Genomic DNA, 16,356 nt, shown 5'->3' with positions numbered 1-16,356 from the left:
TCTAAGGCTCCCATTTCCAAGTCACTCTGTGAACTCACATATCTTTCAAGCCACTTTCAAAATCCAACCCAAAGATCAACTAATTTGGGCTCTTCATTCTTACAAGTTTTGAAATCTTCCTCTATACATTGGAGAGCTGACAAGTTACCACATTTTTTTAAGTGCATATTATTATACAGCCACCTACCAGGCATTTATAGTTTGCTTCTTTAAATAAAATACTAATGCCTTTGATTGTATTTACGGCATGGTGATGAAAATCTTGCGGGTCTAGCTGTGATATTTTTATTATGAAAGTATGTACCAGCATTCTCACAAATTCAAGCATTTCAGACTACTGTGCCAGAGCTGATTAAAGGGTGCATTTGCACGAAACCTCATGTGTGCTGCTTTATACTAGCTAACTTTAGGATAGAGAAAAGTGTGGATGGAATGACAAGGGACTCCACCATTCAGTACTTAGGCAGGTCCTGCTGAAGTCTGTGTTGTTACATTTAAATACCTATTTAATATGGGAACTAGCTCTTTTCAAGACTGGTTGGTTACAGTAACATAAATTGCAACCACGTACTATACAGAGCTGAGATAGCATTATCAGTTTAGATCATAGCAATTAAAACAAAACAAACAATAACTTAAATAATAGGAAAATGCAACTAGGTAAATTATGACTTTGTTGCAGTTGTTGGGTATTTGAAACATTAAAGCAGTTTACATATGATGCAATTATATTAAACAGTTGTAACTTTTAAGGTGTGATCCAGACTGACAGGGGCAAGGAAATTCAAGTATTTATTGCTAAAGCAGAAAGCCCTGCTATCACAGCATCAACTCAGAATCTTGTGCTGATACAACTACCTCAGCTGGAACATAAAGACATCAAAATAAAAATGAACATATAAGCTTGAAAAGCTAAAGGATAAAGCACTAACAGTCACTTTAGAGTGGCTGAGTCAGCCAGATCCTTCTCATAAGTTATCCTTTGAATTCACTGCCAAGAAAAAGTTTCTGAAGGATAATAAAAAGAATATTATCTGAGTTAAAATCTTTGATTGTTTCTTTGAATTTATTGTCATCTTGAGATCATAAAGGTAATGGAAGGATTTAGGTTTCTTTTGAAAAAAAAATGCTAGGTGCTAGATCAAAAGAGTGTACTTAGTGGAATTGCTCTGTGTGCACTTAGAAAACTCTTACTGAAGGGCTATTATTTATCAAATGGACTTGAATGCTTCCAGGGCAACAATTTCAATCTATCATGAAAGTACATATTTAGAGAGTACATTATATATTCCAGAAATGGGCTGTAAAAGTCTTAATAAAAATCATCATTTTGCCTGTAAAGTACCTACATCTAACACCGGTAATTTGTTTTTATGTACCAATGTAGTAGTAATGATAATGATACTTTGCTCTTTTTGAGCCCTCATCACCCACAGATCTCCCTGTTCTTTAACCAAGAAGATAGAAACTATTAACCTCATTGCATAGACAGAGATGCAGCAACTTCTCCAGGATCACACAATCTGTCACTGACAGAGTGAGAAAAATAATGCAGGTTCTTAAATTTCAGTTCAGCATTTCAGCCACGAAAGAGTATTGTTTTTCTCAAATTTATTTCTGCTGAGAGAGAAAATACCAATTGTCCTTTGCTGTGCTGGAAGGTCAGCAGAATGAAGACGCAAACATAGAATCATTATGGTTGGAAAAGACCTTTAGAATCATCAGGACCAAGCACAAACCAAACATACTTTCCTCTTCCGCTCAGTGCAGATCTGAATTTCCTGCTCTTCCCTTTAATCTTGCCCAGCTATGGCCAGTGAAAGAACCTGCCTCTATTTTCAGGATTTGAGGGACGGAACAAGAAGAGTCTCTGCCTTTCTCAATTCCTTCTCCAGCCTTCCTTTTGATGAGAGTAACAGGAGAGAAAATAAAGTCCTTTAGATCAGCAGCCCTCCCGTATTGTCTCACTAGTTGATGGGGACAGGAAGGGTGACATCATTGGACAACATGGTCTGCTAATGCCGTTCTCACTTTACACTCAGGAAACAACTGGCTGCGTATTGAAATATCAGAGGAAGTCTAAATGCTCCTGGGACACAGATGATCTGAAGTACCTTGCAATGGCCAACAAACACTCCAGAACGGCCACAGAGGAAAGGGAAATAATCCCTGGATAGACCTGGCTCTGAGCCCACTGAACCATGGAGTTTCCACAGACGATATCTGACTGAGCGATGCACCGGGGCTCTCCCTTGCTGCTCCAGCATCACACATCAGCCTGGTCACAAAACCATTCGCCTCTTTCGCCCTGCAACCACTAGAGTTGCTGGTTATGCAGAATGAACTATCGTAACATTGAGGATGCCATTATTTATAGTGGAGATTAAGCAAGATTAGAGACAAGATGGCACTGCAAACTATACCTCTGCATTCTCTTGGAATGCTTCAGAGGAAGGTTATCGCACCGATCTTCACACAGCTTGCAGGTGTTAGCATATAATACCTGCCTCACACCTTCTCCCATTGAAAGTACAGGAACTGTTCATTGTAGGGCAATTGTTCCTGGTCAGGTTTTGCACAGTAATTGTAAAAAATAAAAAAAGCATGTGAGACTGTAATAATAGCCATAATTTTCTGCAACTGGATTAAAAATGTCAAATGATTTTTCTGCAGCTCTTGAAAGAAAATTGATTCCTTTTATGGTAATGTGAAGTCTCGAGAAATGTTAACAATTTAAAGAAGCAACACTAAAAACCCTATCTTAGCGTAACATCCAGATTTTTCTAATATAACAAATGTAATCAACATGAAGTAGAATAAACAAGTTACCTGCAGCTGCTGATCTAGTTCTGGAAAAGCCAAAGGGAGGTCATTTTCAGGAGAAGCATCATCTAAAAGGTAAACATGAATTTAAAAACTAATACCTACTAAAAAAGGCATTTCAAACGATCTGTTGATGTAGTTGTACATTGAACATATCCATAATAATATCAGGACCCTTCAAACACCTCTGTATACTTACCTTTCTACACTTGAGATACTTTAATATAAACTCCTTAGTAAGAGGAAAATGTTTAGGTGTTGGAAAGACATAAACTCTTGTCTGTACTGTGGTGAATAGGAAGTAAAACAAGTCCAGTTACAGGAATACAGCATGTGATATTGTAAAAAAAAAGTGAAACAAAGCAAAACAAACTAAAAAATATATAAAAAAACCCAGTCAATTCAAAAAAATCTTCTCGATCTGTCCACACAGTGCAAAGAACTACAGAAACTTCAACAGACAGCATCCTGCTGTCGAAGAGGTCATGACTTCAATGAAAAGGAAAAGCCCCATCACAGTACAGTGGCTTAGCGGGGTTAAAACAGCAGTAACAGAAATGCTTTCTCCCACCTTTCACAGGCAACCATAAGAACACAAAAACCACACTGGCAAAGCTTTGGACCTAGAAGCCTTTTACCTACACAGACGCGATTAGAATGGTGAAACACTATAAACCACTTCATACTGCAAAGAAATGTCTTTACTATGACCTGTAGGTACCTCTCCTTATGTGATAGGGTCCATTCATTCATGACAATCTGCCAAATTGTGGTTTTATTTTATTTTTTATTTTTAGCACAGGCTTCCAGCAAGGTGGGACAGCGTGTGCCAGTTACGTCAGTGTTGTGATGTGGACACCTGCCCACTAGCAGTTGGACTGGGATCAGCAGTATGAATCATGCTTGGTAGCGTCACAACTGGCCACCGCAATATTTCTTACTCAGTGACTTTCACACTATCAGTTTTGCATTGGATTGGATTGTGATGACTGTTTACGTATCTTACTACAGGTTATGGGAGGTAAAGAGAAGGTTACTATGAGCCAGCTTACAGCGTCAATTATATGTAATGGGTCAAAATTAAACAAGGATGTCTCTCCCAGGAGAACACTGCTAACGTAGGCCGCATTCTGCAAACTGCCCTGTGCCAGCAGACTTGTACACTGCAACAGAACCATACGTCAAAGCAGTATTCTGCATATTCTTAATGAGTATAGACTGGGATAGATCCCAGTGTCCCATTATGTGTCCCATTAAGCATTTTATCTCTTTACCCTGCCACCAGTGGTCACACAGCAAATCAGCCTAGGGGTGAAGAGTAAAATACGCCACCTTGTACTACCAAGAACGAACATACTAGATAACTTACAGTCTAAACATTATTTCAACTAGCATGGCTAGATTTGAGCACCAGGGAAACAAGCTATCCCCAGGCTCAGTCTGCATGCCATTGTGAAAACCTACACGAACAAGAAGTTTTAGGAAGGGATGGCCAGAGAAGAAAAAGATACAGGGAGACAGAGACAAAAGCAAAACCATAAACTTCATCAGAAACCAAAGTGAAGTGCTATGTCTTTTGGGGCAGGATTCTTGCTGTTATTAACAAAAAAAAATACCTCCCCTTCCCACATAACTTCATTTTGTATACCTTGTCCCAAACATTTCCCTTCTGGAAAATAAATAAATTGCTGTGATTATACAGAGTTGTTTCACCATGATATGAAAGTGTTTATCTTTAAGTTGCTGTTGCTTTCTTGCACAATATTTAAAAATAGTCTAATATTCTAAAAGAAGAAAGATGAATCATACGGCAGGGCTAAAAGGAAGGACGGAATAGGACTCAGTTGTACTGGGAGTACAGCTGCTCTACAAATATTTGGCTGAATAGTTGATAAATATTCTGACAGCGATACTGGACCTGAGTCGTGGACAGCAGTTAAGCTGATATTTGTTTTGACAATTCCAGCAGTACAACCTTCGGTACAGGAGCAGTAAGAAGGGACATTTGATGATTTTAACTTAATAGAAACGAGGCAAAAGTAACCCAAAGAAATTTTGAGGGAAAATCAGCTTTTTTTTCTCCTGAATCATCTACTATTAATAAAAAGAAGTCAAAGCTGTATCAGGATATTAAGAAATATATTCTATTACCTTCAAAAAAAAACAATAAAAAATTTCAAAAGCTTGGAAATACTTCAAAAAAGATAGAATGGAGAAAGAAAGTACTATAGAGGAAATCCTTTCAATAAGCAGATGTTCCCTGCTTATTTTCTGAACTCAAGTGACTGAGTCAATGGTACTAAAAATAGAACATATCGGTATCCTAACCATTATAGCATACCATAGTACATTTTATAATGGGCCTGCCCTAGCATCTATTGAACAGCTGCTGGGGTTTTTTTTAGTTATGCTAGTTTAAGACTTATTTAAATCGTATGATGTTCTGCACATCAGATAAGCTGGAGACCTTGGTAGCTTGAAATTTTTTTGAGTTCCTAATTCTCTTAGGCTCTTCTGAAATTCTCAGCTTAACTATTTCATCCGCAAAAATGAACGGAAACCTTTAACTGCAAGCTTGTTTCCCACAGAATGAACAAAAACTTTCCTCATAGCTTCCAGTGAAATAAATTACTTCTTCAGGTCAGTCTGCATTTCAGTGTCATCAAAGTAACAAAAACAGCAATCACAAAAAAAAATCATTTGGCAAAAATTAGGCACATGCTTAGGTTTCACAGAGAGGGAAATGACAGCAATCACTCACCTTCTAAGACTCTTTCAAGGATATTTTCAGAAAGTTAAGGGGAAAGCTATAACCTCCTGCATGTTCTTCCAAAAGAACCACTACTGCCCTTACAAATTGGGTGTTATGCAGGACATCAGACTAAATCACAGTGGCTTCCAGCCTTAAAAATCTGTGACTCTGAAAATTAGAAACAGTGAAAATACCTGAAATGGCAATGGCAATGAAATGTCAATTCTGAAGATCAAAAGACTCTCCCAATTATCTGCTTATCTACCTGTACTTCTATTCTATATTTCCTTCATTGGACAACTGAGCTCAGAAAATTCTCTGCATTTTCTTTTCTTATTTTATCACCAATAAGTTCTGAGATTGGAATAAGGTGTCATTGATATAATCAAAGACCTTCTTTCTAATAGTCAGTGACTTTTCTATGACTGACAAAGCCTGAAAATAAGTAGGCTTATTCTACACCAGATACAGACAGCATCTCACCTTTTTGCCTTCCCTCTCCATCACTCTTAAACTGGATTTATAGATGAAGATGGTTGTTCTAACAAAGCCAATTTTGTTAAAAAAAATGCTAAAACCAGAAACTTACTGCATCTGTAATTGAGTCAAGATTCTGGTCAAAACCAAAAAAGGAGGAAAAATGTACATGTGTGTGTTTTGGCCATCCCCGTAAAGCCATGCTCACTAATTTGTCACGTGAGACAGTTAGAGACTTCGCCACCAGCCTCCGAAGTTCAAATAAGAATGTGGCATGATTTCTAAATAAGTAGCTCTTCCTGATTTCCTGTACATCCTGACCTTATTTTTGGTTGATGATTTAATCATGTTCTGGCCTTTGGAGGTCCTGGTAGCCCAAACCTCCGTGACAGTGACAAACAAGTAAAATTGCTCACACTTTACTGTCTGCTTGGGACAGTAAAGAGTATTGGCCTAGTCTGTTCTTATATGGCTGCTCCGTTGTGATGAATAAATACTTTAAGGAAATATCTAAATATACTTGTAGAATAATCTCACAAGTTACAGTTTCCCTAGGATCTTCACAGTTAGAGAAGATCCTGCATGTAAAGGTAGACAGAAATAGAAGATACAAATTTGAATGTGTTAAAAGCACATTAAGGTTGCTAAATCAGGCACTCAGAATTTAGGAAATGCCAATCACAACTCTGCTTCCTTGAGTAACTGAGTTATGATCCAGTTTTTAATTATATGATCAGGTACTATTTTTTTCTCCCCGAGCGTGGGCAAGTGTATTCAGATCTCTTCCTCCTAATTTAAAGAATCAAACTGGTAATGTAAGTAGGCTGTTATCCTGTAAGCGGATCAGCCCCTGCACAGGAGCAGCACTCAAACTCTGCTGCAAGTCCTGCAACTAGCTGGGGAACAAGAGGGGATCAGGGGTCCAGTCCTGGCCCTGGGAGTGCGGCGAGAGCTGCTGGCTAGAGCTGTGGTTACTGACAGACAAACACAGACTTATCAAATTCATCCTGGAAGGCTCTGTGGCTAAGTGACTGAGATTTGGCAGTGGTGTATGAAACTCCCTGGGTTCTATTCACAGCTCTGCCTGAAATGACCTTACACAACCTCTCAGTTACCTCACTCATAAAATAGTGGGGAATGGTCACTGCCTGACCCAGGAATAGGCTATGAGGGCTTGTTCAATAAGAGTTGTGGACATCCCAAAGATAGCAACAGCTCATACCAGAGGAGATAAGCTCCATCTCCAGCATATCTCTAGCTCAGTAAGTCTTCACCTATGCCAAAAAGGTCCTGTGAAGAAGACGCAGCCTCTGCCCCTCCGAGGATTATCTTCCTTAAGTTCCTCTCAAACTCCCACACAGGACAACAGTGGGTACTTCCTGTCCTAATGAGGTCCAGCTCTAATAATTACTTAAAGATGTGGGGCTGCAAAAACATGTCTAAGAGCTAACTAAAAAGTGAAGGTACTATGATGTTCTCACTTTCTCTTAAAGTAATAATTTCTCATTTGTATCACAAAAGTGCTCAAAAGATCCCAAAGAAAGACCCACGCTGAAAGCCTCTGGACAGACAGCCAAAGAGAAAGCATTTCTACCCTCTGGAGCTAACAGTGTATCTTAAGCCAGAATGGTTCTCATCATTTCCAGAAATCCAGGCACTTAATTGCACACTGAGTGCAATTTTGGGAAATGAGCTTTGTAAATTTTAGCCCCCACCACTTTTCAATCAATACACTGTCCGCTGGAAATCCTCTGTTGCTATTAGAACCAAAGTGAGAATGGATGAGAAGGATGTGAAGGAGCTACTGAAGAAGCAGCACACCCTTGCATTATCAACTACAAAAAAAAATCTTCCTGGTCATGAGGATAACAAAGAGGTGTAAAATAAGTCATTTGCTATGCTTGCAAATACACTTTGTTCCCCTGTCTGTCAGTTCCTGCCTTTGTTATCAGTGCTTTCTCTACACTGCTTATTAAAGGTAGACTAATTTAAAACAAAAGAAATGACTAATGATTTCAAAAGCAGTCATTTACTATCACTCACATGTCACTAGCAAAACTTTTAAGCTAGATTCAAACTTTTATTTTAGGAAGGAAGGTGGAGGGATGTTTACTTATAAAGCTTTCCTCAGAAAAATTACACAAAGCAAATCCACTCTGCCAAATTTAATAAAGCTCCTATTATAGCCTATCTTAATATGTGCAATAAATGAGATTTAATGATATAAATAAATACATACTGAATTTCATTGGTTTTATTAAATTGATGTTGCTAAGTGACAATCATAAACTTTCTCTCTAGGAATGCTTATTTTGATTTTTGAACACCCTATTCAATTCAACTGCCCTTAATTTCCAAGTATATAAGATGTTCTGAAACAAAATACCTCTAACTCTTTAACTTAAAACTTTGACCTTTAGTCAAACTGGTGCAATATGTCGTGTAGACACACCCTGGGAAACCTGTGTTTGATGCCAGCTTAGTGAACTTCATTAAAAGAGCCAAACATAGATATCTATACATACAGGAATAAGAGACACAATAAAATTGTATTCTTATATAGCATCCCTGTCAGCAGCTGAAGAGCTGATTCTGCAACTTTTAAGGAATTGTTTAGCCAACTTTCTCATTGAAAATACTACATAAGGCTGGCCACGATTTCTGTCATACTGTGTTGACTGATAAATAATATAACATAACTAAATTATTCTTGGATGCTCAGGATAAGACAAATCCCTTCTTGTAGGTCCAGTTAACAGAAAGTAAGCTTCTTCTCTTGAGTGCAGTCTCTCCTTTCAGTGCTTCTCACAGTCAGCGCTTGGTCACAATCCTAGCCAGTGAGATAATCACCACCCAGAAGAAACATTCCATTTCCCCTTTTTATATCTAGTTATGCTGCAAGTTCCTTCTAGTAAGCAGTTGTGCAGCTCCTGGGAGGATAATACAGCTCCACTTGGTGAAATCTGTCTCTGCGCCTTTCAAATGAGATAAAATTTAAGGGAAAGTTCAAATCAAACAGATTCCCACTCCACTTAGCCCTGGTGAAGGGCTTTCCTGTCCACCTTGGCTGTCCAAAAAATTTTAAAAACCCTCACTTAATGCTTTACTATCACACTTGACACAGGCAACTGTTTGAACTGAGAACAGTATCCTTGCCAAGGAGGAGAAACACAGTAGGAACTCTTGTATATGCATGATAAAAGACTGAAAAATACAGAAAAGTTTAACAAAAGGTAACAGCAAATACTACCTTGCTGTAACTGAGATACTATAAACTCTGAGAGAGAGACTGGAACTATTAATGGGATAGAAAAGCAAAAAATAAAATGTGATGCAACGTTAAGGAAGTTAAAGCTTCCTGCCTTTCATGTCCTTCTTCTTCCAAGCTACTCACAACCTTGTCATTTCCTATTGCCATCTCTTGTCACCAATTATTCTACCCTCTTTGATTTTCCTATGGTCTCAGCTTTCGTTGCCTTGTTTTCAGTTTCTCACATAAGCATTCTTTTTCCATAATTTGTAAGAGCACTCCTCTTCCTTTCACATCGCTCTTTAAGACAAGCAAATTTAATAAATGTTGAGATTTGAGAATTGTTCATAATCAGTTTCTGTAGTAAAAATGTAATTATTTTAATTTAAGAAAAAGAGCCTCATAGACAGCCACGTATATTTCATCATATTCTTTCTCCCAACTTCTCAGTATCACTTATCCTTATGAAATGTAAATTATGTGCAATAATATATGAAAAATGTGTATTTTAAGTCCCCTTGTACAGGGAAGGAGGTTCGAACTCAGGCTGGTGACCACAAATGCATATTACATAATAATTAACTAAGAAATCTGCTGTACATTTCAGAATATTTTGAATATGACAAAAATGTATCCAGGCTGAAACTGTACTCGCACAAAGCTCAGGAAGCTTCCTGACATAGCATCCCTACAATGCATGCCATCTCACAAAGTATTCATCAACAGGAGATTTCAATTACCGTTATCAGAGGTCCTTGTATTTCATGCTATAAACACATCTCGGCTTCCTGGCCTTCAGGCACTCACCTTTAGCAAAAGCACACCTGGTATTTTTTTGGGATGCTTCCCGATTTACTTCATTTTATTCAGATTTTTACTGTATGTCAAAAGCTCTCCAGACCTTAATAAAATTTAGGGCACAAGCTAGCCATATTTTTCTAATCCAAAGGAGCCACGTCTGCACAGGTGGCATAGGGGAAGTTAGTGCTCAGTCAGCACTGACAGGATAAACATCAGTGGAATTTCTGCTGCTTTGTCGGGGAACATGCCATGTCGGGCATCCGTTTCCTGAAAGTTTTCACCAAGTTGGGCACATGTGGCACTTTCCAGCCTTGCTGCTGAAGGGAAAGTCTCTTACTGCTCTAGCTTTCACTATGAAGTTCTCATATTTCCTTTTTTTTTTTTTTTTTAAATCACACCTCCAAATCAGATATACTATATCTATGTACTATATACTTTACTATATCTATACTATGTCAGATATACTGTATCTATGTATTATATACTATACTATAGTACTATATACTATACTATATCTATACTATATCAGATACACTATATCTATGTAAATAAATTTGATAGTTAATTACAGACTTAAGCAGACTTAAGGTCCACAGGCGGTTGAAAGAAAGTTAACATCTGAGATGTCAGTCAAGCAATTTATGTCCAGTGAATTTTTTAATGAAAACATTAAAAGTTACTGGGCAGAAAAACTGATCACATGCTATCACTGAGGAAAAAAAAATCCACCCATAACATTGGACTTCACTCGATACTGTAAACATTAGCAAGAACATGTCAAATGTAAAAAGCAATTACTTCTTTATGGATTACTCTGTAAATTACACTGTACCTGGGGACTCATTCAGGCTGAAGGCAATTCGTACTGGCTTATCAGCAGGTACCCTGGCGGTGGTGATCATGTGGGCACTCGAGTCAACGCTTTTACTTGTTTGTTCCAGCTGCAATAATATAAACAATACATTCATTACAGAGCATGTGACACCATCCAACGAATGAATTAAAATGTTTTTACATGCATTATAGCTGCCTTTCTCATTTCAGCTAAGTAATGTTCAGCATCAAAGTCAAGGGAGTGCCATTCCATTTTTTTTTCAGTTAAAAAGGTTTTAAGTGCAATTCAGCGCAGAGACTGCCTTTCTCTGTTATTTACAGATCAAAAAGTGCAGTGGCAAAGGAAGCTTCCCCTCTCCTCACCTGCTTGCTCCCTGCCATTGCCCCTTCAGCAAGCCTTGACTCGTGGCAATGCTGCCTGGTTCTGAAGGTGAAGAAGGAAGAAGGGGTGGGGAGTGGAGAGTAACATGACCCCACGGCTGCCATGTGATTGGAAACGTGCACACCACTCCAGATGGTGTCAACGAGGAGGAACCCGTCCTCCTACCTTCCACCCATGCTCCCCCAGGCAAGCTGTGCCACATAGACCCATGCGTAATGGCCACAAAGCTAGTGGCTCTCCAAACCTTGGTGGCGATTCTTCAGTGGAACTCTGCGCAGATGTAGGGATCTGCCTGCATGGGTTTGACTCCCGGATCGGGACCGTTAGTCAGTCCTTGCTCTTTCTTCCAAGACCACCAGCTCCAAAATGCAGGTTCCAGCAGGTCCAAAAAGTGAGATGAAACCCTGTCCATTAAGAAAACTACTAATTCATTTCCAGCAAGGCACCATAGAATCACTGCGCAACAGAAAGTTTAGTTACTGCTTATCTGTACTAGTACCTAAAGCATCTCCAAATCAAGTTGCCCTCATGGTTCTATTATATATATTTATCCTTTAGAACACAAAGCTTTGGTACAAGTCTATTAAACATCTAAACACAAAGTTATTCTCCTTGTGTAGTGAGCACAAGGCTGATAAAATTCACAGTTACTAATCCTCCAATTAGCTCCATCTGTGCAGAACATGAAGCCAATGGGACTTGATGCATGCAAAGGATCTGCCCATAAATAAATCATTTTAAGACTGAAAAGTATCCTATCCAGAGTGCACTGCACCCATACCAACTATGTGGACAATTATGATAGCACTTAAATTACTGTAATAACTCCTCAATCAATTAGAAAATTAAGTTCTTTATGAAAATATAATGAATTTACTAAAAGCTGTACAATATGTCAGTAGATAACACAGCACTTAGCTAGTGAAAACAAAAGCCAATCTATTCCTAAGTTGATATTTTGCAGGTGTTCAGTGAACAACAAGTGGTCATTATATTGCACTGAAAACCCAACTATCCATTCTAATTTAGTTACTGGCAATCTCAGAAAATCAGTAGAACAGAAAAATGTTACAGGATTATAATCTTCCTTGGTGAGGCACGAATGAATCAAATTCTTCCCTGGTATCATTGCCTCGCAGTCATTGGAAGAGAACCAAACTTGCATTTGGCCCATTCATTTCAACATTTCTTTTTCACTGGCTTCATCTGTCTTAGCATTAAATGTGATCAGAGAATTGGTTGTTTAAAATGTTTACTTGAAAACGATAGTAAATATTCTAAAATTATTTTGAATTATCCTGATTAGCAGCTGAGCATCTCAATACAAGAAGGATCTTCAGTATAGTTTTTATGCCTCGTTAGTAATAATCACAACACACAGAAACTGAACTGATCAATATGAATTGGGCAGAGACACAAAAATGTGCACTAAACTTCCACAGTGTATATTTGTCATCTCAGGAAAAGATCTCTGGGGTAAACTGAAATATTCTATTTTGAAGAGCATTGCATCACACTAAATAATTTTCACCTTCTCAAAGTTATTGATCTCTTTGTCGCAGAGCCTCACTTTTAGAGAAACATCTGAGATATCTCACTCTTTTTTTAAGAAGAACAGCCCAACTGCTACTCCAACATTTTTTATCATATTTCCCTTCCATTCTCCCCAAATTAAGGTAAGACAAAACAAAACAAAAATAGATGATGAACAAGGCTTTAAGACATGAGTCTATGTTGCTGGCACACATCCCCCTGACATCTGTTTACTAGCACCAGTGGTCTTCCACATAAGAAGATACTTCACATTTCATATCATAGCCTAAGAAATTAAAACGACACATTCAGCTAGAGGATTTAAACTTGCCATAACAATACTGCAAGAAGCAAATCTGTCGCCTTATACCAGTTACATACTATGTGGTCTTTGATATTTTTAAATTGCCTCCTTTAACCACCTGCCATGAGAGGGCAAAAATCAATATCCCCTTTGGTGAGTAATGGTGAATTCCTTCTTCACCCAAAAGAGCCTTTTCATCATTCACAAAAAAGAAAATCTCATCTCTGTGTACACCAGTAACCTGCTATCTGCATTTTTTTCTTTTTATGCAACACTTATCCCTGCACTCTTTTTTTTTTTTTTAATGCAGATTCCCTGAGCTCTTCATCCGGGGGAGAAGCAAACGGGACAAAAAAGGGATGGGAATGCTCTGCGTGCCAGTAAGGGGATGCAGGAACATGCTGCCTCCTCCGTGCTTTCCGCAGGCACAGAGAGCGGTGTCTCTGTAGGCAGAGAGGTGGGCGAGTGGGCAACCTGTGGAATGCAGTGCGATTGCATGAGCAGCCCCCTTGTTCCTGGCAGTTGCCTATAGAGCCGGCTGATGTCTCTACAAGGGAAAAAAAAAAAAGAAAAAAAGAAAAAAAAAAAAAAGAAATCCGTAGCAGAGCTGAGATGAAGTGTTGCTACAGCTCGATCAATTTAGTCCGGTTTTCACACCTGTCGCCTTACCTCACTTAGTGGAGTGTCTGCACTTGTGTAATCCCGGGCCAGCCACTGCCTTGGCTTCTTGCTGCCTCTATGCACTAGGGCTTCAATAAAAGAAAAGGCTGCACCTGCTGCATAGCAACAGGCTGACACGCTCTGAGGAGCTGAGACAGCTGTCAGGGCAACATGCTGCTACCTGCACTTCCCACGGGCTCTGCTGCCCCGAAAGAGCGCCCTTTTCCGCTTCTCGCCACGGTTCCGCTTCTCCTTCCTCTCCCTTCCCGTGGTGGCGGGGGGTTACGACGCTGTCACGCTTCGGGGAGGAAAAAATCCTTCTGCCACAGGCATTATTAAGCAGCAAACTGGTGAGCGCAAGATTTTTAATTCATTAGTCCTGGCAAACCTAAAATACAAACAGACTTGCTTCATGGGACAGGAATGTTTTCAGCATGACCCAATCAGTGTCTGTGTCTATTCCAGCAAACTGGCAAAGATAGCATGACTCCAGTCAGCAAAAATGTCTGCGGCTCCAATCAGCTCGGGGTGACATTGCCAACTTGGACCGGCTACAGGAGACCTATGGAGCGATAGCAGCGGCTGTCCAGGCGAGCGGCAAGGGCTGCCCTCGCGGCTCGGGCTCGCTCCGCATTGGCCTCGCTGCAGGGAGGCCTGTCTGGGAGCGCGTGGCGGGCTCGCGACGCCCGCGGACCAGCAGCGAGTTCCCCAGAGCCTATTTACAGCCGGGCGGGCGAGGATGAGGCTAAACCTGGGGTTCGACTGAACTCGAGGGATTTACCGGCATGGGTTTCACTGGCAGCGCTTGCCACTTTTAGAAGCATGGGCAAGGAATAGATAAATCTTGAAATATCGCAACAGAAAAGCGCTTCTCCAGCTTCAGGGTTTATCTGCTGTAGCTGTATCACATAGCCTGCCTACACGACCCTTTGTGACTGATTGCTATCACAGTGATTAAAACAAATGGAGGATAATGCAGAGCAATTACAGAATGATTAGCTCTAATATCATTATGTTTACTCTCCTCTGCTTGCGCTTGTTTATTTTTGAAAAGTCCAAATGCAAAGCTTTACGGAACAGAAATCTCCTCTAAAGGCACACTGCTCAATTCTCTGGGCTCAGCTGAGGAACGCAGAGGCTGCCGGATGCATGGAGATGTGAAGGCCTATCTTAAATCAAATTTCATCTCTTCACGCCTTCTTCTCACCTCACTTTCTTAGCCCAGGATTGGTCTGATCCGTGCAAATCTCAGGAACCCAGGAGTTGCCCTCGCAGCCTCAAAGGGCCTTTTTCATACTTTGCGATGACTAAACTGCTAAGATATTCTACCTACACTTCCTTCCTCCAGCACTGACCCCGGAGGGTATCAGACAGCAATTGCCTTACTTAGGCATCTGGTGAGGTCTTCTCTGTAACAGCACGGTGCTTCCAGAGCAGACTATAGGCTCTGGCCCAAAAGGGTAGCCAAAAGCAGCAACATGCCCCTGACCACGCACACCGTTTTCTTCTCTTAATTTGGTTCTGAAAAGAGCAAGGATTCCTCCCTCTGTGTCCCCTTTGGAAGAGGCGGGAGCGAGATTTGTCGTTGCTCACAGCCATCGCTACTAATAATACTCCACAACACAATACCATCAGCAGTTGATATTGATCTCCAGCTTGGCGAGTAATTATTTTGAAAGCATTTATTTAAAGATGCAGAAAATCCTGGCTCCGCCGAAGCCACTGAAAAATATTGTGCTTCAGTTTCCATGGAGCCAGGGTTTCCCCCAAATCACAAGATTCTCCTGTGCCCTGTGTGGACAGATGGTATTTACACTGCATGAGTGACTTCATTACATGCCATAAAATAAAGTAAAGCCTAAAAAAGAAGCCCTATGTAAAATGCTAAGTCTTGCAAAATCTTCAACAGTCATCACTGCAAGGGTCTTGGCCGCTCACCGGCATAGATCGTACATAAGCAGTTCCTTTAAGATACTAACAAAATGGACTGAAATGATGGCTGAATAGCCCAAGGATAGTTTTTCCACATGGCTCTACGTTTCCAGAGTGACACCTTAGTGGCACGCAGTTTCAACAGTACCCGCATTTGCAAATTGAGTTCATAATCATTTTGTGTTATATATCCACTGCAGATACATACTTCTTAAATGTTAGTGCTTCTAGTTAAATCCTGTAGCGTTATATACACTTTGCAAAAAGAGGTGGAATCACCTGTGCTTCACTTATTACACGCATTCCTCTTCTAATCAACATGCTGCTCCTGAAGGCAGTGAATCATGTGCTAAGATATCAAAACTGCACAAACCAAAAAGCCTCTGATCTCTATTTAAATGTTAGCTCTGTGCTTTATAAAACAGTCATTTGGAACTTCTACTGAGCAAAAGACAGCATATTTTAAAAATATGAGAACATTATGGCATTCTGTATATACAACATTCAATCTGAAACATCAGGATAAATGATCAAACTGTAACTATTTTATCATCTATTTATTTTGGGGGTTATGGATCCAAACGGAATATTTTAAAAGTTTCTCAAAA

The 16,356-nt window shown here is 39.8% G+C and overlaps 1 protein-coding gene across 2 annotated transcripts in view; it reads right to left on the bottom strand.

Moving 5' to 3' along the window:
- The window catches only part of MAP3K7CL (MAP3K7 C-terminal like), a 29,052-nt gene extending 15,053 nt beyond the window's left edge, over positions 1–13,999 (bottom strand). Inside the window, exons 1-3 of one of the 2 annotated variants that reach the window (XM_010227287.2) lie at positions 13,826–13,999; positions 10,936–11,044; positions 2,830–2,891 (exon numbers count right to left, since the gene is read on the bottom strand). In XM_010227287.2, coding sequence (XP_010225589.1) covers positions 2,830–2,891; positions 10,936–11,005 — 132 coding nt within the window. In that variant the 5' untranslated portion in view covers positions 11,006–11,044; positions 13,826–13,999. Of the gene's footprint in view, positions 1–2,829; positions 2,892–10,935; positions 11,045–11,300; positions 11,424–13,825 lie in introns of those variants that run through there. The other variant, XM_088529009.1, reaches the window with a different exon arrangement.
- Positions 14,000–16,356: the final 2,357 nt, after the last annotated feature.

Source organism: Tinamus guttatus, unplaced genomic scaffold, assembly GCF_059628265.1.
Source record: "Tinamus guttatus ecotype Peru unplaced genomic scaffold, ASM5962826v1 Tinamus_guttatus_pri_ptg000318l, whole genome shotgun sequence".
In the NCBI taxonomy this organism is placed as follows: Eukaryota; Metazoa; Chordata; class Aves; order Tinamiformes; family Tinamidae; genus Tinamus; species Tinamus guttatus.
Note: the sequence above shows the minus strand (reverse complement) of the source record. Positions and strands in the feature narration are given on the sequence as shown.